Source organism: Copadichromis virginalis, linkage group LG20, assembly GCF_057382275.1.
Source record: "Copadichromis virginalis isolate Kocher_CV1m ecotype Utaka linkage group LG20, C_Virginalis_male_GT1.1, whole genome shotgun sequence".
NCBI lineage: Eukaryota > Metazoa > Chordata > Actinopteri > Cichliformes > Cichlidae > Copadichromis > Copadichromis virginalis.
The window spans coordinates 20,635,150-20,657,979 of NC_140637.1; the positions used below are offsets into that span (position 1 = coordinate 20,635,150).

The following is a 22,830-nucleotide window of genomic DNA, read 5'->3' on the forward strand; positions in this document are numbered from 1 at the left end:
ACTGCTCCGTTCCGTAGTCGGTATCCGTAGCCAGTCTTGTTAATGATCTCACTGAGGGGGTTCAGGCCTATGCAGAACAGCAGTGGGGACAGAGCATCTCCTTGGTAGATCCCGCACTTGATGGTAACTTGTGCTATGGGCTTGGAGTTGGCCTCTAGTGTTGTACGCCACATCCCCATTGAGTTCCTGATGAAGGCTCTTAGGGTCCCATTGATCTTGTACAATTCTAGGCATTCCAGTATCCAGCTGTGGGGCATTGAGTCATAGGCCTTCTTGTAATCAATCCAGGCAGTGCACAGGTTGGTCAGTCTGGTCTTGCAGTCTCGGCTGATTGTTCTGTCTACCAGTAGCTGGTGTTTTGCACCTCTGGTATTCTTGCCAATTCCTTTCTGTGTCCCGCTCATGTATTGACCCATGTGCCTGTTCATCTTAGCCGATATGATGCCTGACAGGAGCTTCCATGTAGTACTGAGGCAGGTTATTGGTCGGTAGTTGGAGGGGACCGGTCCCTTCTTGGGGTCCTTGGGGATCAGGACCGTCCGGCCTTCAGTTAGCCATTCCGGGTGTCTCTCGTTAACTAGCAGCTGGTTCATTTGTGCTGCCAGACGCTCGTGGAGTGCAGTCAGCTTCTTCAGCCAGTAGGCGTGAACCATGTCGGGCCCTGGTGCTGTCCAACTCTTCATACTGGAGACCCTTTCTTGGATATCTGCCACTGTGATGGTTACTGGACCCTGTTCAGGGAGGTCGCTGTGGTCTGCCCTCAGATCCACTAGCCACTGAGCATTGCCGTTATGGGTTGCATCCTTCTCCCATATGCTCTTCCAGTATTGCTCCGTCTCCAGCCTTGGTGGTGCTGTTCTCTTATTGTTCCCTTGCCACTGAGAGTACACCTTTGCTGGTTCTGTGGAGAACAGCTGGTTTATTCTCCTGCCTTCTATCTCTCTGGTGTACCTCCTCAAGCGGCTGGCCAAGGCTGTGAGTCTTTGCTTGGCAGTTTCCATGGCCTCAGGTATGGACAGCTTGCTGTATTTCTTAGGCACCTTATTTGTCGCACCTTTCTGCAACTCTGTTAGTTGGCTAACCTCCCTCCGTGCTACTTTGATCTTGCCCTCTAGCCTCCTTCTCCATGGAGGGTACTGCCCCTTGTGGCTGTTCAACTTGTAGCCAAGCATCTCACTGATCACTGCTGCCGTATTGTAGATCAGCTTGTTAGTGTCGGTAATCGTGGTTGTAGGTATTGCCCATAGTGCTGCATTAACATCATCTAGCAGACCTTCTGAGGGTACTTCACGTAATCTTGGTAACCGGCTACGGGGGATCCAGGTTTCAAGCTTGGCCATGATCCTATTTTTCAGGTCAGTTCCTCTCGCACTCAACAATCCTTCTCCTATCGCACTTGGGGCTATGTACCCAATCTCGGGTGGGGGTGATGATATCTCCCCCCTGACCTGGCGTCCTGACTCCTCCTTGCCGTAGCATTTGTGTTGTACCTCGTCAATCTCTAGCTGTGAGAGCAGTCCCTTCTTTCGAATGTTGGAACACTGAGCTACTAGTTGTTTCGCCGTCATTGTGGATGTTGGGTATCGAAGAATCCATAGGTCCCTCATCCTATTCATGTAGCCCCTTCCGCCGGGGTTACTTGCGTAGTAGCATTCCAACAACGCCCTGTTTTCGTCCCTTGCCCACCGATGCCTTCTTGTTCCAGTAGCCCACTTTTCGTCAGGGTGCCCTGGTTCCTCAACACCTGACGCGGACCTTGTTGATCCGGGCGACGTCCGAGCCGGCATGCCTTCATATTTATCTGTCTCGCTCATGTCTGCGGTAGGCTTGCTTAGCATAGGGGGTCTAGCCTTAGGACCCTTACTGGATACAGACGCCCCAGGCAGGAATCGAACTTGCGATCCTCTGTTCCAAAGGCGTGTAGTTTAACCACTACGCTATCCAGCTGCTATATATATATATATATATATATGTGTGTATATATATATATATATATGTATATATATATATGTGTGTGTGTGTGTGTGTGTGTGTGTATATATATATATATATATATATATATATATATCTGTAAAATGCATAAATGTTTGAGACATTTGAGACAGCAGCTCAATCATTTTTTATTCTTATAGCTGTAAACAAAGAAAATCTGACTTATTATTTTTGTGGTTGGAAATAAGTTTCATAGGACATGGCAGAGACATTTGTTCAGAAAATTTAAAGTGAAGTCGTTTTTCTGCGTTCGACATGTTTTGTTTAATGAAAAGGCTGTCTCCGTGTCAGTGTGGTTTCAGATGTCAGGATTATTCTGGATGTGTGGTTTCCTATCATCAGGGATGAGAGCCTGGTTATGTCGGGTAGATAAGGTGCTTAGCTTTACAACTGCTGGAATATCGACGGAGGCAGTATCAGCCAAACAGTATACTGTACACAACTCTTAGAGGTGGTAGCAGCAATTTTAGCATTAGCATTTGCACTGGGGACTATTAAGACCCTTATGATGATGACTTAGCGTTAGAGGTAAGCATATGTCAGTCACAGAGCTCGTCAGAGAACTGCTACGTCACACAAAGCAGGGCATTCGGAGGGCAGAGGGAAGGAAGAAGCAGAGGAAAGGGTGAAGAAAGAAAACAGTAAGGGGAGCTGATGAGTGGACCACCAAGTAGAGTCAACGATGGAAAATGAAAAGGAAAAAAGTGACGAGAGAATGATGGGGAGAGAAGAAGGAATGAAGAATTATTTAGTCGCGGGAGCTATTTTGTACAGCAGTAGTGATAAAGTGTAGACATGGCTCGTTGTAAATCAGAGGCCTCTACTGACTCGGCACCCCCTTCCTGCATTAAGATTCTCTACCGATGGTGGTGTATTGATGATAGTGGGCAATAATAGATTGATATTCTCTGTATTCCACCGTGTTTAAGTGCATTTCCATCACCGTCACAGAGGGAAGTTAATACTATCATGGATATTGATGATCAAGTTTAGTGGAGGTTTTGGAGCCACGATGAGCAGAGCACTTTTACCCACTCCCTTCATAAATCATCCACTTTCATGGGGGTATAACATAAGAGCCATTTTGTCGAGAATGCAGGCCATTATGCAAATATTTAGTGTTTGCAATAAACCCCATAGATCTTTCAACATGTCCCAGAAATATAAAGTTTGGGGAATTTGTCTTTAATGTTGGAGATTAATATTTCATCATGCCTATCAGAGGCTGGCCTATTTTTTCAAGTCCGCAAAGGGTGGTGCATGGGTACAGATGGGAAGACTTTGGGTGGATAGTCAGGGCTGCATACATGCATGTGCCATCCATGGTACAGACGGATGAAATGTGGCATTCACTGCTTTTTGGGAATACGTAGAAACGTAAAACCATGAAATCAGAGTGTCTCTTTGCAAGAGTCACCGCAGTGCTTTCTTGGCCTCCTTTAGCTACTATCCTAACAAAGCTTATATGATTAAGTCCCCTGTCACTTCTCTGCTTTCGCTTTTACCTCTCCTTGCCTCTTTTAGTGTTTCTCCACTGCCAGAAAAGTGACAGAGAGTTCAGGGTGTTGGCAAGAGGTGTTTTGTCAAGTGTTGTGCCAACAGCACTGTGTGCCAATCACAATCAGAAAGTCCAGCAGTTGGGGACAGAATCATATACAAAAAAATACAAGCCTATTTAATTAGAGGAAATTTAAGCCTCTGCCTGTAGATGGTGATACAGAAGGTCTATGTTAAAAGACCCACTAACAGCAGAGCCAATAGAAGCCAAGGCATTACTCATCACAGGAATTTGATGCTTGTTAACATACTTGCTATCTAAAATCAAAAATGACAAAAGTGCAGTAATTGGAGTTTATTGACTGTAATATGCGTTGCCCTTGACGTCCTGTACACATTTATGTTGACAGTTTTAGTCTTTTACATTTGACGTTTTTTGCAAAGAACCCTTTCAAGTTTGTGTTTGCCACGTGAGTATAGTAATAATAGTTTTCCCCGAGAGAAAAAAACAAGACTTAATTTATTCAAACTCTTGATGTGACATATCACGCCCCTCCCCCTCCTCTATATAAAGAGATAATGAGACAAAAAGCTCAGACTGCGGCGCTGATAATCAGAGCTGCGGTGTACCCTTCAAAGTCTTCCATCAGATTTGATTAACACTTGCCCTTAGTTGTTACTGTGTGTTGAGAAATAAGATGCTCCTTAGGGAGCCTATAAGAACCACCACTGAAGTTTTATTTTATTGAACTGGCGTTGGAGAGTCCCTGAACCAAACCACAGTAATAAACCACACGAGCACACACGTACACACTCTAACACTAACAAACGACAGCCTGCCTATCCAAAGAAGGCAGCGCATCAGGACCACCCGGACTTGTCTGTTGTCTTAAGAATGTCATTGAGTCTCTGAACAGCTCTCCCGACGCAGCCCCCTAATCTGCCCGCTGCTGTCGGCTGTTTGCTGGGTGATGCGAGGTTTGCCAGGCAGGGTATTATGATCCGATGGAGTGTTTGGTCTGGGGCTTTGCTCTTTGATATCCTCACATAAGCTACTCAGTCGCTCTTCCATGCCTGTTACCCATGTGACACGGTGACTGTACGGTACTACATGCCTGTTGCCTGCAGATGAGATGAGGTCATGCCAACACGCTCTGACCTCAAGTAATTGGTTAAGAGTTGACAAGTTGTTTGTGTAGGTAGGGCTACAGTCAAGTTGTGTTTTACAGAGTTGGAGTGGAGTCATTGCAATAGTTAGTTGATGGGTCTTTGTGGGATTTATTACTGAGCCTGTACAGCTTTGATGAATCCCTAACATAGCAGACGCATAACAGACAGCAGCTCACTCCTCATCAAGGCTTATCAGGGCAAAGCACATGTGTTTGTACAGGACAGGGACAACTAAAAACCACTCATATACACTTAAACATTTGTTTTAACCCTCCACACTCCTGTTTTTTTCTCCTCACCCATTCTTTTCTCCCTTGTTTCTGTGGCTTTTTAAGGGATGAAATAGTATTGCTCATCAATGATGTGTACTAGCAATGCAGAAAGTGAAAATAGAACAACGCCCTTGTGTGCATGTGCTTGCTAGTGTGAAACTGTGTTTACTGCTTGTTTACTACCCAGCAGTGGTAAAAGCGAATTCATTAAAATTACTCTACCTGAAAACCTGAAAGGAGGAATGTTTCTATAAAGACAAATGGAAAAGCAAGATAGGCACTCAGTGGCTTTTTGTAGAAATTGCCACACTCAAACGGCTCAATGCATCTTAAACGACCACAGCGGCAGTGAGATGTTTCAAAGTGATGTATCACGAGGTAACATTTCACTCTTTCTTTCTACAGTTTTCTGGAGAGGTCCCCGAGAACCGTGTAGATGTCGTTGTGGCTAACCTGACGGTTATAGATGCTGATCAACCGCACTCCCCTAATTGGAATGCCATCTACAGGATCATCAGCGGAGACCCATCTGGGCATTTTACCATCCGCACCGACCCGATTTCAAATGATGGCATGGTCACCGTGGTGAAGGTAAGATCCAGGCCTAACATAACATTCTGAGCCTTTCCCTGTAGAAGAAACACACTGGTTTTCTCTGTTGAATGTCAAAGCCCCTCCAGATTTAGGTGCAAGCAGTAATAATAGACTACAGAGTTAAATAGGGACAGATTGGGGTCTTTGTCTTTCATATGCCCCTTTATGTCCAAATGAGGGATTGGAGACCGCTGTGCCCTTCAGAAACAGCTCGTACGCTCACACAGAGACTTAAACACAATGGCTGGTGAGACCACTGTAGCAAATTAGGTATTGATTTCTCAATTACAAAGGCAACGTTTTTTATACACTCATAATGTTGTAGCTGCTGTGGTAAAAGACAGCAACAACAAAGCCCTGTCTTGTAACAGCCTGCTACATTACTGTTTGACCTCTCAGTCAGAGGTTGTCCGCATGATTTTAACCCATTTAGAAAAAAAGCCTCCATATAACATCAATCATAAACTGTGTGTGTGTGCATTTACTGTAGATGTGTGTCCTGTTGATTTGCATCTCTGTGGCCATCCTTTGTGTGGCTTTCTGTAAATGTGCTTACTGTGTTTCATGGGTTTTGTAGAAATAACTGTTTTATTTCACCCAGGGGCTTTCTCACCATGTATCTGACTCCTGCAAACTGCATCTCACATCACATAATAATCTGAAAAAAATAGCAATAACATTTCCTTATAATTCCCATAGCACCCTGAGCAATGAGCATTGGCATTTTGCTTCTCTTCATTATCTCTAGATGACTGCCTTTTATAATCCATTCCTCTCACTCCCTGATGCAAAATTCAGCAGGCAGTCGGGTAGCCCTAAGCTTGCACAGGGACCCGTGGGAGGTTATCAGGAAATCATAAAATAAGAGACAGGACACCCCCTGGGACGAAGCGAGCAATAGACAGTCTCAACAAGTAAACAGGGTGCTTTGGTTTGCTTTGTGAAAAAGGAGACAGAACATTCACATCAGACAGCTTGTAATAGGTAAAGTCAAGAACCCATAAGACTGGTGCTAGCTTGTTGTTCCTGCTCTTTTTTTAAAAAACACGTTTTTTTTAACCAAGGCATCTGTGGCTGCTATTACAGACAGATTAAATTACACCCAGATACACATCAGTCTTCCACAAGAGAGTTGAATTCCTCTGTAAACAAGGGGTGAGGATTTAACCCGATCATGTCACACATTTGCACTGCTCTCTGTGGATTTTGTGAGCCGTATTCTCGTTTTACGTTACGGTAATAAAGACAGTAAACACACAAACACACACAAAAAAAAATACAAATCCACACAGACACACAAATAAAGCCACTTGCTTCAAATGAGTAGTTAAGTTATGTAAATCACAGCTTATGATAAACACCAAAGATGACAGGGGAAGTGGAAAGGAGAAGTGAAGTGAGGCGAAGACAGATTTCCGAGGATTGAGGAATGCAGCCCGCAGAGAGCATAGATCACAGAGAGCCGGGGTAGGGCAGATGTGAAAAGACGAGGGGGTGGAAAGCTGAAGTCCAGCGGAACAAATTAGGTAAAAGGGAAAAAGAGAAAAGAGCGAAGCGATTCAAGGAGATGTAAGATGTGATGGCTCATGGGCAAACGATGCAAGCCATATTATTGACCTCTCACCCCTCTGGCTTCCCTCAGGGTGTGTGTGTCTCGGTGTGTATGTGTGTTTTATGTAGCCTACAGCTATACTCTAGACCTCCCTGCGTTTTGAATACCACTGGCTTTAGATCAAAGAGCCCTGAGCGTGGTTACCCTGTAAATGGGCTCCCAGTGCTCCACGAGGTCACAGACGAATACACACCAGCGTGCTTACATTTATTTATACTTGCGTGCATGTACATACACAGGCAAACCGTAGCACCGGTACAAACACCTCTTCTTCAGTGGCCTTGTCAACCAACCTTCCTGAAAGCGCTCATTTTGTTGTTGTTTTTTTATCTCTGTGCTCTCAGACTGTCCGCCGATAACAGTGAGTTGATGCAACATACAGATCTGCTCAAAGTCATTAACATCAGCATCAGCTTTGGAGCAGTAATTATCATCTGCCTGTTTAGAAATGTACAAGTGGACACTACAAGCAGCATACTTGTTCTGTTTTTATCTCCTTGCTTGCTGTCATTTGAACTCGATTGTGTATTCTTCATTAGGGGAGCAAAAAACTGTCACTGTGGTTTAAGCTCAGGTCTCAAAACCCCCTGTAGTGTACACATATACACACTTTTAATCCAAAAGGAGTGACAACACACGGCGAACAGTATCAGCCCTGCACTGTGTCTGCGTGTCTGTGTGCGTCTTTGTTCCTCAGGAGACTACTTGACATGACATCTGTTCATTTATCATGTCCCTTTTCATCAGCAAGGTTTAATGCATATTCCCCAGGTAGAGGTGAAAAGAGAAATGTTGACAGGAATCTTTACACTAATCAGTATAATGATTATAGTCCAAGCATGATGCTTGGAAATTATTTCTTCAGAAAAAGAAATAATGCTGTTGACACTATAATAGTAATAATCAGACTATATAATAAAATATCACTTAAACTTTCTCTAGCTTTAACTCTATAGCCTGCAGTGTTTTGTTAATGTGCAGGCGATGAACACGGGAGGTTAGTCACCTCTGTTATATTTTTTCATTGCTTATCCTCACCAGTACATAATACAGTCTCCCTCATTCTTGGACATTTGATTTGTTTGAGGGCAAGAATTTAAGAAACCTTGAGAAAAAAGCAAGAGAAAATGTACTTTTCTTAAAGGACCAAGAGCCAGCGTTGGTGTAATGAGTTTTACAGTTACACATTTGAGTACCCAGCTTACTATTTCGTTATAATAAGTAGCATAAAGAATTCATTTTTAAGTTATTTAATTACTTTTTCAACTAAATGTCACCACATTCCCATTTTCATTCTTTTGTAATGAGAGCAAAAAGTGTAAATAAGCAAACAATAAATAAATACAAAAAATAAAATAATAATAATAAAATCCCAACCACATTTGCAGTGTTTACATCTCTTTCTGACTTCCTTGCATGTAGCTGCATACCAGGAATATAGCCTAGAATGTAGCCCATATTAGCCTTCTCTAATCTCCTCTAACTTGACTTACAACTATATGGTTGTAAGTCAAGTTAACCAGCACAATTACAAAGTCACATCAAGAGTTTGAATAAATTAAGTCTCGTGTAAGTCTTTGGAAAATTATTTGTTCGAGACATAACGGGTGTCTTTCACCTGCTATCTTGTATTTTGGTTAAAGTCGTTAGTCTGAGGAAAATGAATAGCTTTCTTGCTGGTCATGTGGTGGGAGAGATGTTGCCAATATCAAGAAGCTGTGCAGTGAAGTAAAATCAATACACTTAGTGGTAAATGTACACAGGGCTACAGACACCCTGTGGATGTATACTCATGAGCAAGCTGAAAGGGGTATTTATTTTTGGTAATGCAAAACTATTCTAAAGTGTTACCTTTACCCTGCTGTAGGTAACACTGTAACCTAAGAGGCTGTATTTGAAAAGCAGTAATCTTACCCAGAATCGGTCCAGAATAGAGCATGTCCTCATAGAGAGAAAGAGTGAAAAATAACAAATACTGAGATGAAGAGACAAGGGCAACCTGCACACAAAGGAGATAGAAAGAGAAGACGGAGCAAGCAACATGAAGGCCAACAGTTTCAAAAAGCTTAAACTATTTCAAATGTGTTCAGCATTCTCTCCTTTCAAATGTAAGTAACTCTGTTTTTTTTCCTTTCTCCAGCCGGTAGACTTTGAGATGAACCGTGCCTTCATGCTGACGGTAGTGGTGTCCAACCAGGCCCACCTGGCCACTGGCATCCAGTCCTCACTCCAGTCCACGGCTGGGGTCACCATATCTGTGCAGGATGTAAACGAACCTCCTTACTTCCCCACAAACCCAAAACACATCCGCTTTGAGGAAGGTGTCCCTGCTGGCACCAGCCTGACGACCTTCTCGGCGTCAGATCCCGACCGACTTCAGATGCAGCAGATAATCAGGTACTGAGCGAGTACTGAGAGACAGTTCTGTCCACAGAATGGAAAAATTCAGTAGGGCATTAGTTTAATTTTGATCTTGTATATCCTTTAAATCTAATTAGATAACATCTTTTCCATGTGGTTTGGCTATATTGTCTAATTAATTCTAGCTTGTAGAGTGGCTATCTGCTGTGTAAGCACAAACCTGCATCCATATGCACTGGCAGTGGGCTAAAAAGCCTCAGATTGGTTCCCTGTCAGTGGTCAGAGGTCAAAGTTCAAAAAGGGGACTATATTTTGGCATTACCCATCTCTCAAAATCTTACTGTGAGAAGTTTATGTGCCAGCAGAGAACTCTGAGTAAGGAGGGTAAAAAGGTTAATAGGGAGCAGCAGCCTCTGGGGTAATCAGATGTGTGTGCATTCTGTAGGTTGCATGAGCACATACAGGCAGGTACACACACACACACACACACACAGATGCACACAACACAAGAGAGAGAACAAAAGAGATGGAGCAAGGTGGGGGCGGCAAAGAGAACAGCTGGCTGAGGCCCAAACACCTGACACAGCATTATGTCCACCTGCAGTGTTTCTTCTCTGCGCTAAGCCTCTCTGGATTTTAAATGTAAACCAACCTTTGAATGACCAGCAGGTCTTTTCTAAGTCCTGCTGTCAGTTTGACAGCACCAGTGGCTCCACTATGACCCTTCAAACTTAGATGGGTTGTGTTAAGAACAATCTGCTCTGCATTCTACATGAAGAGAGAACAAGGCTTTAGATGACACCCATACAACTGCAGAACCCATATGTTTCCATTTGTGCATGTACAATGTCAGTACTGATTACAGTGAGTGCACCGTGATTTATAACTAGCACAGAAGAGTACACAATTAAGCTGATAACACGGATGTTTGGTGTGACATTAAGACCACCTCCTTCCAACCACCTTGCACTTTAACAGCTCCTTCCTTTCAATTTCTCCAGGGAAAAGATCTAAACAAATTTCCTAGATAATTTCACAGCAAATGAGAGTAAATTGGGTGTACATTATAATTTAGGAAGATTCCAAAGTCACCAGCTGGGCTCCTGCTCTCGCTCTCTTGCTCGCTCCCACACTTTCTTTTTTTTCTGTTATCTTCCTCGCTAGATCAGTTTCTACTTTTTGTGGATTTAACTCATTGGTCTCCACTCTCTTTTTCCATGACCTGTCAAGACTGCGGTGCATCCTGGATTTAGGTTAACACTTTTACTAGCATGCTGTGTTCTGGCACAGTCCGACTGACATAAACACAGGCTAAATCTCCTTCCTCCGCTCTCGCCACATGAAAAGCAAAGACTGCACCTCATTCATTTGGTTCCATCTGGACAGAATCGTTATCAGTCCCACTGCTTTACACCTTTTCCATAAAAGGTATCTGCTCGAGTCGTTACGTAAGGACACCAGTTGTCTTCATTATTTTTGAAGAATTTTAAATTCAGGGTTTCATTTTTGCCATTTTCTCAGTTGTATCACACAGAACTGATACTGCTGCACATACTGTGCTGTGCAAGAGTCTCACTCATTTCTTTATATTTTGCTTCCAAGGAGCCAGACTTTCTTGTATTTTTCTGGGTTTTCTTGGGTTTTCTGAAAGTCGTTCAAAGCTTTTCTTTGGACATTTGTTGCTTTTTCACTTATTTTCGATACACTCGTTGTGCCTTACCATTTTCAAAGGGATATTTGTCTTTGTTTGTTTTTTATCAATTCACAGTGACCTATGAGTCATTTAACCATAAAAAAGGTACCTGACTCAAGGGATGAACCAGGGTCCATACATAACAGACAACTTGGCAAAGAATACGTTTAAATTTAAAAAAAAGAAAAAACGTTTTAAAAGCTATCCTGGTTTATTTAGCTGAACTGAAATTTTATATTGTTGCAATGGAAAATTGGGATTTCTGGTTTGAAACTGTTTATTTCACTCTACCTAAAATCACTTACCACAGAAAAAAATCAGCAGAAACAATTAGTCCTTAAGTAAATATGTACTTTAAGTCAAAGTTTTAAATTACATTATTGTCTGATTAAAACTAATAGATTTAACTGTAACAATTTTTTTAAAGTGGGTTTAAAGTAACCTTTTTTTTTCTGTGTATGAAAGTCCAAGGAAAGGTTTTGGAATGACCTTCAAGAAATCTCAAGAACTATTCCTGAAGACTACTTCAATAAAATGAAAAGAAAGCTTGCCTGAGAGGTTTCTGACTATGATGAGGAATAGGTGGTCATACCAAATACTCACTCTCAAGCTCATTTGAATTTCACAAACTGTTTGTTGGGTCTGTGTTTCCACAAGCCCCGCTAGTTTAGAAACGTATTCTTGTTAACGACAAAAACAAGACGAATTTCTTTTACTTGCTAGCAAGGGAGGCCCCGGCCGGTGTCTCAGAAAGCACTCTGAATCCTACCGCAGACTGACCCCAAATCCGGCCTCCGCTTGCTGCCTTTTATTGGGAAAACAGTTCACACAATACACATCACAGCAAAAGCACCTCCCACCGTAAAACCCCCAAATGGTTCTAAGACAAGGCACTATGTGTGTGTATGTGTAAACATCTGTATGCATGTGCAAGAATGTGTGTGTGTGTCCCTGTATACATGTGTCTCTGTATGCATGACTTCCTGCTCACCAAAAGGATCATAAAAGCAGGAAGCAACATCACAAGAATCAGATCTTCCAGATAGAATGTATCTGCAATAAAACCTCCCCCAGCACAGAGTGGCTGGAGAGGTGGTCAGAGACAAAGGAATGTCTTGATCCTATAGATTGAACTAAGACCTTACAAATTTAAGAAACACAATGACAACATTCAACAATTAGACTTAACACTGTTTTTGCTTTTAACACTGTATTTCCATTTATGTTTGCACATTTCAATTTCCATTTTTTTTTAGCAAAATGTAACAAACAAGGGGTGGCTCAAGACTTTTACATAGTATTGTACTTCCAAATGCCATCAGTCAAACATGCCTTAAACCAGGCATGCCTTTAATGGGAAAGACGTTTAGATATTACACCGGGCTTTGTGTTAGATGTAATATATTGCACATGTCGGTGTGTGTGACAAAAAGCTGTCTGTCTTTTTGAGTGGATACATAAAGGAAAGTCAGACATGGAGAAGATTTAGAGGGAGCCTTAAAAGTCAAAAGTAAAGTGAAATAGGACCTAAGGGACTATAAAGGGAGGGAAGGGGACAGGAGCTGAACATGGTGAGGTCAAGGTTTGAAGTTGACAGGTGCTTATCAATGGAGGGACAGACTGACAGTGTGGGCTTTGGGGAAAGGCAGTGTGTGCAGGAGTGGGATGGGGAGAGGGAAGAGGAGTGAAGCATCATGCATCACCTGTCAGACACCCAGCCAGTAAGGTCGAGACATGGGACTGGAGACACTGGCATAAGTGATTACCCAAACCGCCTTGGCTAAGCTTGAGACATGCATTTTTCATCCTCAGGGTCGGGGGTTTGAAAAATAAATGTCATACCTCTCCCTGCTGCTTGCTAAGATCACTAACCTGCCAGGCCTAATCATACATCCAGCTGTACTCACACACCTAGCAACTCCCAAATGAGAGAAGCCTTCTGGTAGAGGAGAGCTTCGGAAAGCATTGGAAATAAGGCGCGGGAACGAATAGGAAAACTTTCACACACAGAATAACATTGAAACCAAATTTCATATTCCAGAAGCGTACTGGAGGAAACTGTTTACTTTTACAAGAAGACAAAAAATATTGGATAGCACTTCATTAAAAAGTTAGCGACGGTGACAGCCAGTTGCCCACGGTTACGTCGTTTACAGTTGGGACTTGTAAACAAAACCACTGTGGGTGCTCTCGTTGGCGTCACTCTGATGACCAGAGCACTGTTGTTTACTATAGGCAGCACTACAGCAAGTTAAAACAACATTTTGAAGCCAGCCATATTCTCCACTTAACTTTTTGTTGAAATACAAAAACACGGCTAATGATTCCACCAAAACGTCGAGTCATTGTGTTGGAAATTTCCCCCTAAAGACTGTTTATACAGAGGTTTTTTTGTGCGTTAAATATGGTTTAATTCGTCTGCGGTGACTGGAGTTGGAGAGAGTTAATTGAAGTGTGGGGATGAATAGAGCACTCTGCTTTGTGAACAAACCTTTGTGTTACGGCGTTTATCATCAGAGGGCGTACATGCGCTCGTGTTATCGTGGAACGTACCCGGGGACAAATAGGTGCTGCAGTCATTTTGCAGGGCAAAAAAGAAGAAAATGTCTTATACACACCTATTTATGCGCTCCATATTTGAATCCTTCTCTGTCCCTGATTTTAAAGGGTCTGTTATCCAAGTGAAAAACAAAAATTCTTGCTTTGGCATTGAGCTGTGCTGAAAACATTGATTTTATTTGCCCAAATGTTGAGGCACTGACCTCTGAGATTTCTGAGTAAAGTTCATTCGTGACTGCTCATTTGTCCGGCATATTAAAAAGAAATTATTTGCGTATTTCTAATCTTTTCTGCTGAATTTTGGATAAAAAGATTGACACCACTATCATGTCTGTGCACCACCTAAAATTAAGGTTAAATAATTAACAAGTCTCTTAACATGCCAAATCTTTTTGTACACAAAGTGAAGTGTAAAAACAGCAAATTATATTTCTGGTTTTATGTTTTTTGACTGATAGTTTGCCAGAGAAATAGCAGAAACTCCAGGGCTTAAAACGCTGATGTTTGTACAGATAAAAAAATGTGTATAGTTAATTAGTGACCTTAAGAGATTCCCATTAGCAGACATTTTAAACTATAAAACTACTATTAAAAAAAAGAGTTTGTGTGATGAGGCTTGGCTCCAAGGCAGACAGGAGGCAAAGCTGGGAGGTGAAGAGCTGGGAAGGACAGTGGAGAGTGGGCTGACAGGTGAGTGTGGCAGAAGAAGTGACAGCATGGCTGGCAGGTAGCTGACTGGTTGCTGGCTTGCACATTAGGAAGATCTGAGGCGCAGAGACAGAACTTGGTTAACATGAGAGAGAAATATACAAGGAAATAAATCAGAGTTGGCCCAGCGTTAGTTTACTGCTGAAGCTGACAGAACAATCTGGCGGAGAGTGGTTGGAGAAGCAGTTGGTTAGGTGAGCTGATGAGACAAGGGTGTGCCAGCCATGGATCAGGATGAAAGCCACGCCCAGGAAAGCAAAGTAGAACGCAGAGACAGAAGGGAGGGGAAAAAATTTGGCTTAATTCATCTTCATATTGACAGATATGAAAGGGTACCAAGAAAAATATTTCCCCAGATCAAGAACTGTTTGTTTAATAGGCTCAGAAATATGTTTTTATTTTTCAAACATGATGTTTCTAGCATTTGGAAAAACTTTTTATCTTCTCATTAAAATGTACACCCATTTGTCTGCCCTCCACTCCACAGACAGAGAGCATTTGTCAGTTTGGCATGGTCAAGCCAATAGAAATGCATTTGGACACAGAACAGCAGTAGGTATCAAGTCGGTCTTAATGAGGACATTAAAATTAGATCATACAGCCATGCTGCTACTTCCGAATGTCACCTCTCCTACACATTCCTGCTCATTTTCCTCCCTCTTTTATCACACCCTCCCACTGTGATGGACTCACTGTAGTCCTGGTGGTGATTTCACTGTCTGCCTGTTAGCGGCTGTGGGCTTGGCTTGCCTGTGTGAATCTGTCTAGAGTGTGGGAATGTCATCTCTGTGATTCCCTTCCCCGCACTGTGCTCTGCCTCGGATCATGCCCACTGCCTGCTGGGAAAATCCCACCTCAATCACTACAGGATAGAGATTATAGTCTCTGTCCACCCCTCACCCCCCTACTTATTGCCACCCATCCCTTCAGGCTTTCAGTCTCCTGCATGTAAGTAGAAATGCTATGCAGTATTTAATCAAGCACAAATAAATAAGTGAGCTGTACGCTAATGCTGAGTAAAGTACATTTCAGTAAACATAAAAGTTAAGGTCAAATCCATTTCATTTTGAATAGATTGAAAGCCTGGAAGTGTATGTCACATAACAAGTTGGCTTTTTCACCCCGGCTCACATTCAGTAAATGAAATGAAATTGGTGTAGAAACATAGGTGCACAAGGCCAAGGTGTCACATGTCTACAGATGATGTCTCATAGTGTACGCGTGAACCAAGAGCGGTTTCTGTTGATGAACTCGGAATCGGAGAATAAATGAGACACAGATGAGAAGATACAGACGGGGCTACGAAAATGAATGAACACAAAAGCACCTCAAGTTAAGGTGAGGCGACATGAGTAGAGAGAGCTTAGATAAAAACGAATGTGTGAAACAAGCCAAAGGAAACAAAAGCCAGCAAAACAAGAACAGCGAGATCAGAGTGAGATTGGCATTCGGTCCTGGAGATGATCCCCTGTTCCTTCTCTGCTGCTTTATCCCAGAGGACTGCTGCCACCTGCTACCACATCCACTTTCCTGTCAGTACCAAGATCCCATGTTCCCATCTCCACACTATACACATTCCCTATATACACACACAGGCACATTTGCAAACATGCAAGCATCGAGACATATATGCATATAAACCTCTCAGTGTAAGCTTAAGCAATACGTTCAGAAAATGGGTGTGTAAAACACACACATACATACACACACACACAGGTAGTTGCGTCAGTGCTTAACTAGGGAGGTAATTGACTTCAATGGCTGGTACACAGGAGTGGGAAAAAAATGAGGTGAAATTGACTGTAGGCTGCACGCTCTGGAGAAGAAGTCGTTGAAGAATTAAACTGTGTGAAGGTCAAGCTGTTGTGATTTTTAGACCGTGTGTGTGGGGAGGCAATTTAGGTATGCACAGATGCAAGAGAAAATTTCTAATTGCTTGTAAACAGGGAAACGCTAACGTCTCCATCGATCTGTCTTTGTGTGTCTTTAGGTATTCAAAGCTGAACGACCCAGCAGACTGGCTGTCCATCAATAGAAGCAACGGTCAGATAGTAACCACAGCAATGCTCGACCGGGAGTCTGTCTATGTAAAAAACAACATATATGAAGCCACATTTCTGGCAACAGACAATGGTAAGAAACTCTTTTAAGCTGCTGCATTAGTGACGTTTGCTATTTTTCATTTAAAATCAGAGTTTGCTGTTTCTTACATATTTGCTTAACACTTTTACCACATTTTTTTATCAAGTTTTCATTCTTTAAAGACTCCGATGTCCAATAGTTTAGGCATATGATGACAGAACTGGGACTTTCTACAGTATAACATACACCTCAGCGTAAAATCAGTATTCTTGAAGGTGCTTTGCTACCATTTGTTTTATATGCATTTGATGTAATCCAGAGCCAAGAGTTGTACAGTGTAATTGAACTCTGAGACACAAGCTAGTGTTTTGTATATTGAGTATATCAGCTGATTAAAACTTCGACTTGCATGTGGATTTAGAAGACTATAAAGGCATGTAGCTGGGTTAGAGTCAGTGAAAATCCAGGATTTGCACAACTGGTTAAACTGTTGAGCCTCTCCTATCTTGTGTCCAAGCCGGCTTCCTCCTTGGGCTTTGTGCAATTTATGTAGCATACATTATTTGTTCTGCCTCAAAGTTGAAACTCAAGCATTACAGAGCACAAACCCAATCACAGCAAACAAATAACTTTTTCTCAAGTGGAAGTGAATGTTTCTTGTTTTCTTAAGTAAAACGGGAAATGCTATTTTCCTTCCAAATTGCCTTATCAGTGACGTGCAGCGCACTGGTGCATTTATCTTAAGTTGAGCTGGCTTTGAAACATTGGTGTGTTTATAGGTGTTAGCATGTGTGAAGCCACTCGTTTGAAACGAAATTTGGCGAGTACGTGCACATGTGTGTGTACATGTATTTGTGATGACTGACAATGTCAAACAGCAAAAAATGTAACCTGCTGTGTTGATGCATGGAGACGCAGCAGGATTATAGGTTTACATGCTCCTGTTGTTTGGACTTTCCTGGTTTTTTTTCTGCTTTTTAATTCCAAACCTTCTTTATAATCACGATATGTTACCTGTTTCCTATTATTTGGGGTTTTTTGCTCACCTCACCTTTGTAAAGTACACCGTTTCGACAGGCATGCTTCTAATAGGTCTGCCTGATATTGGGACTGTGGCCAAGAACAAAAGAAACCAGAAGGGTTTTTTTCATGTGCATGTTTGTGTGTCTATGTGGGTCTTGCCTGAGTGCCAGCCGTCACAACATAAGAGGGATTATGGTAAGAAGTACTATGAGACAGTAAGGATAGTAGAATGGGACATGAAGAGGTGGTGACAGCATGGTGAGAAGTACACTTATTACACCCCCTCGATGAAATCTGACCATTTCAGAACCCTTTGGCTCATTTTCCACTTAACACACCTATGGTATTGTTTATATTTATGCGTTATTCAAAGAGCATATGGTAGCCTTACTACGAGTCTTTTCACCATGCCTCGCATCTCTCATCCCCCATCAAAAAAAGGAGTTAATACAAATCCTTTTGAGGAATTTACACAAACATAATTATTTATTTAGCTGGTTAAAACCCACATAATTCTCCTATCAGCTGTGGCAAGCTGCTTCCACATGTCCCCCATACATGGCTAGGATTAACAAACCAGCAGAACTGGTAAGCCTCTGTGTGTGTGTGTGTGCGCGCGCGTGTATGTGTGTGTGTGTGCATTTGAAAGCCTGCGTTTGCAGTACTGCATTCATGAACCACATGTATTCCTGGTAGAGCATCTACACATGTACAAATTGCATTTAACAGTCTGCATTAACTGTGTATTTGTATAGGGACAAGTATGTGACATGAACCATGCCACACACAGGGCCTATGCTAATTTGCAATGCCTGTCCCTAGACTGGCTTTTAAAGTACAAAAAAAACTGGAAATACACACAACAGTTAATACGAAGAGATGCATAATTACTGTCTGGATGCTTATAGCATGAAAAAGACACTAATAATAAAAATGTTTAATTAGTGTCGGTCAAATCAAGTGATCCACTTGATCACTTGGATGGGAAATGAATTTAAAGCTTTTAGAAGCTGTTGTATAATATTTGAAAACTCAAGTGATTTTATAGCCTGCACGGCTTCCTAAAGTATCTGGCTTTTGAATGATGAATAATAACTTGGACATTATAGAAGTCTACCTGTTAATTAACGAGTCGTCATAGTTAAAAGAATGCAATGTTATCTATCTATAGACAACATGAACAATAGATGAAAGATGTGGTTACCATGACATTAATCTCTGGTTTCTTGAGGGGTGTGGAAACACCCCTCGAGATAGGTGTTTCCATCTTAGTTGCAAAAAAACTGATGTGGCAATGAAGGACAGAACTGGCTATAAAAAGCTCATTGGCTAATGTCTCGTGCTTGGCAAGTCAGCGTGTCATTTCATACTCCATTGCATCACCAAGATGTACAAAATACACTTGTTTTTTAGTCATCGTTACCCAAAATTAGCAACAGAGCCCTTAAACTCAGTAGGAATGTGTTTATAGTGGCCTTCAGATAGAATGCATGTTTAAGGCACTTCCCACAAAACTGTGTGTGAGCTGAGCATCTATATTGTTTCCACTTTTACGCCTGTTGTCCAGTTATGGCAAAAATTTTAGGTCACTCATCCAATGTCTCTAGATACTAAAACGTATTATATTCATCAGTGACGTCTTGATGTCTTTATTAATCACTTGATATTAATGAAGCAATCGAAAAACCATAGTGTTACCAGTGAAACAGAGCTCGAACTGATAACAGACTCACTCCAGACCCTTGTCTTCAGCTGTGTCTCACCCTTCTTGTGGCAAACGTCTTGCTCTGTTGCCACATTTAATTGGCAGATCTGTAAGCTTTGCATAAATCTTTGTAAATTGCATTGCCCTTATCTCATGCCAGAGATGAGCCCTGGGGTCGCTTGATTCCATGTGATGACTGGGCCAGTGGGGCATGACAGGGAAATGACTCCTAATTGGGGAAAGCTAAGGGCTGTCACCCACTGACACACACTCAATAAACAACGCTGAGCTTTATACCGCTAAGCACCCTTTTTTAAGATGTTTCTCTGCCACATTTTCCTGCTGCACATACGCATTCATGCATTCATCACTTTGCTCAGCTATCTCCCTCCCTGATTGTTTAAAGTGTCTATTTCTTATTCCTAGTTCTCCATAATGCAGTTGCTGATGGTCTGTTGCTGTGTTCGGTCAATGCAGAAGCTTCTAGATTGTGCCCGTAGATGAAGTGTGAGTGTGTCTGTGTGCACCAGTGCATGTTATTGCACTCCAAGGCTGACACTATTGTAGTTAAAGCAGCACTTACAATGGCATGCCTACATCAGTATCAGACCAAGTTGCCTCGACAATTTCCACAGATTTACAAAGCTGAGTCAGAACAACATTGGTGTAAAGTTTAGAGCGTTTAATGTCACAATTTTGTCACCTTGCTAATAGGCAATAGCTGCGGATTTATATGTATAATGTGATTACTACCTAAAAATGGTAAATGAGCCAGTCTAGTGCAGTCATTGAGAGTTCAACACAGAAAAGAAAATCACCTAGATTCTTAGTACAACTTGATCTCACTTTAAAAATTATGCAACACTGCTTTCAGTTTGCAACAACACCTTTATTTTACATTCTAAATGTTCCCTGCATACGTTCTATGGAGATTTACTTTTAATACATAAACACACGTGTATACTGTGTTTAATTTCAAGTATTCAACTGATTGTCTGTGTGACAGTGAAGGACTGTCAATGTGCATTGACAATGTCCCATTAGTTGTTTTAAAGCAATGTACTGTTAATATTTCAAATAAAAGTGCCTTTATGTCCAAAATGGTAAACGACTATCATATAACAGTGTAATACACATAGACAAAGACTTGTTTAGTTGTGTTACAGTCATCATTATTGTACCTAGACTCGCTCCAGAAGATTGGATGCGCTGTGCCACCATCTGGATCGACTGTGATGGGTTTGATTTTGCTGTAAGACTAAAAGAAGAACTGGAAAGCATAACTGTCAGAAGTGTTTCTGTCAAGTGTAGAAATTCTCCTGCAGCTTCACAGTATTCCTACCTTTTCATCGTCATTGTGAATGAACAATGCTCCAATCACCTCTTCTCGTTCCTTTTTTGTATCTCTCTTTTTCATCTTCTTTCATTATTTCTCTCACTTCTGCCAGCCTTCGACATCTCTCTCTTCCCCTTCAATTGTCCCTTTCACTGCACACATCTTCTCTTGTCATGTTTTCCTCCTGTCGTGATATTATTTTTTTTGCTTCTCTCTTTCTGCTCTAAGGCTCTCCTGCAGCCAGCGGCACAGGCACACTGCAGATCTATCTGATAGATATTAATGACAACCCCCCAGCACTCATACCCAAAGAGTCTCAGATCTGTGAAAGGACGTACAGGAGCATCAACGGTGTCAACATCACTGCCGCTGATGCCGACACAGACCCCAACGCTGGACCTTTTGTCTTCGAGTTGCCCACGTTTCCCACCACCATCCGACGTAACTGGACAATTTCTAGGATCAGCGGTAAGGTGTTACCACTGAAGAGAAATGTTCAAATTTAAAAAATTCAAAAAACGTTTTCGTTTTTACTTTTCTGACAATGCATCAAAAATCTCCTTACGCGTTTATTAACCATGTGCATGTTCATGTACATTACTGTGAAAAAGTCTTGAGTAGCTTACCATTTCTTTTTATTTTGCTTTCAAGGAGCCATACTTATTACATCGTTAAGTACTTTTTTACTAGCACCCTGTCACACAAACATATAACTTGTTCAAATTTCTTTAGTTGAACCAATGAAAAATGTCACATAGCACAGTATGACAGGGATAACATAGTAATTTTCTACCAACGAGGTGATTCTCAAAGAGATTTTAACAAAAAACTTGGCATGTACCAGCGTGCTGTGCAGTGTGTCCTTAGAAAATTTGAAGAAACTGAACAAAAGGACGGCAAAAGAAAAAGTGATAGGTCATGTCCTTAAGAAATAGGAAAAGATCTAGCAAAGACCTGACACAGGACCTGAGAGATGCATCTAGCCTTTTGGTTGATTCATCTTTGATTGAAGCCTCGTCAGAAATGGTTTCAGTAGAAGGGTGGCTGCCAAGAAGCCAAATTACTCAAAAATTGGACTAAAATTAGTAGCAATGGTTCTTATGGAATGAAAAGCATCTGATTGGCAACAGCTTCATTTTTCAGCATGACAGTGATCTCAAACACACTGCCAATGCAGTAAAAAGATATCTGGATAAAGGAAATACACAATGGCCTCCCCAGAGCGCAGACCTGAACATTATTGAAGCAGTGTTGGATCATCTTGACAGAAAACAGAACAAAAGATAGTCAACATATAAAGAAGAGCTTTCAGTGTCCTTCAGAAAGTCTGCAGAACTGTTTCTGAAGACTACTTAAAGAAATTACAAGACAGCTTGCCTAAGTGTTCAGACTGTGTTGCAGAATAAAGGTGTTCGTACCAAATATTTGCTATTCATATGCTCATTTGAATTTTGTCTTTTTGCCTTTTACGCTATATTTTTGTTTGCAAGTTTCACTAAATGGCTGCAGTATTTATTTATTTTTTTTAACAAATATCTGTTATTAAATGTAGATAAAACATGTAAATTACAGTTATTTTATGTCTTGATGCATGCTCAATTATCCAGGTAAGTAAATCCCCAAAAGTTGATTCTGTTCATCTTGATGTAACGTTTTCAGTGGGAGAACTCTACATCCAGATGAGCAGAATCAACTTTTGAGGATACGGTTATTTAAACTATTTGTAACCCAGGAAAAAAATAATCCTTTTGAAAAATGAAATGTGATTGTTAGTAATGTCTCTTTTCCCTTTACAGGTGATTTTGCCCGTTTGAGTCTGCGGTATCAAATATATTTAGAGCCTGGAGTGTATGAAGTCCCTGTAATCGTGTCAGACTCCGGGAACCCTCCATTGTCCAACAGGTCAGTCATCAAAGTTAAGGTGTGTCCCTGCGATGAAAACGGAGATTGCACCACCCTCGGGGCCGTGGCAGCTGCTGGCCTTGGAACTGGAGCCATCATCTCCATCCTCATCTGCATTATCATACTACTCAGTGAGTTTTTGCTATTCATTCAGCGATGCTCTCAAACATATCACGTACCCACACATTTGCTGTAGAAAAGTTGTCTGTGATTAGATTCCTCAAAAAAGTGTAGTACATGGCACAGACATAAAATATTTAACAATACAATAACATCAGCACCAGTTTGTATAATAGATAAATGCCTGGAGTGCTTGAATCTTCT

The 22,830-nt window shown here is 41.6% G+C and overlaps 1 protein-coding gene across 1 annotated transcript in view; it reads left to right on the top strand.

The window, feature by feature from the left end:
• Nucleotides 1-22,830, top strand: part of LOC146684705 (cadherin-4-like) — a 254,586-nt gene that overhangs the window by 225,782 nt on the left and 5,974 nt on the right. The window contains exons 10-14 of the mRNA XM_085444974.1: nucleotides 5,337-5,522; nucleotides 9,278-9,534; nucleotides 16,449-16,591; nucleotides 20,833-21,072; nucleotides 22,401-22,637. Of these exons, the coding sequence (XP_085301100.1) occupies nucleotides 5,337-5,522; nucleotides 9,278-9,534; nucleotides 16,449-16,591; nucleotides 20,833-21,072; nucleotides 22,401-22,637 (1,063 nt within the window). The remainder of the gene's footprint in view (nucleotides 1-5,336; nucleotides 5,523-9,277; nucleotides 9,535-16,448; nucleotides 16,592-20,832; nucleotides 21,073-22,400; nucleotides 22,638-22,830) is intronic.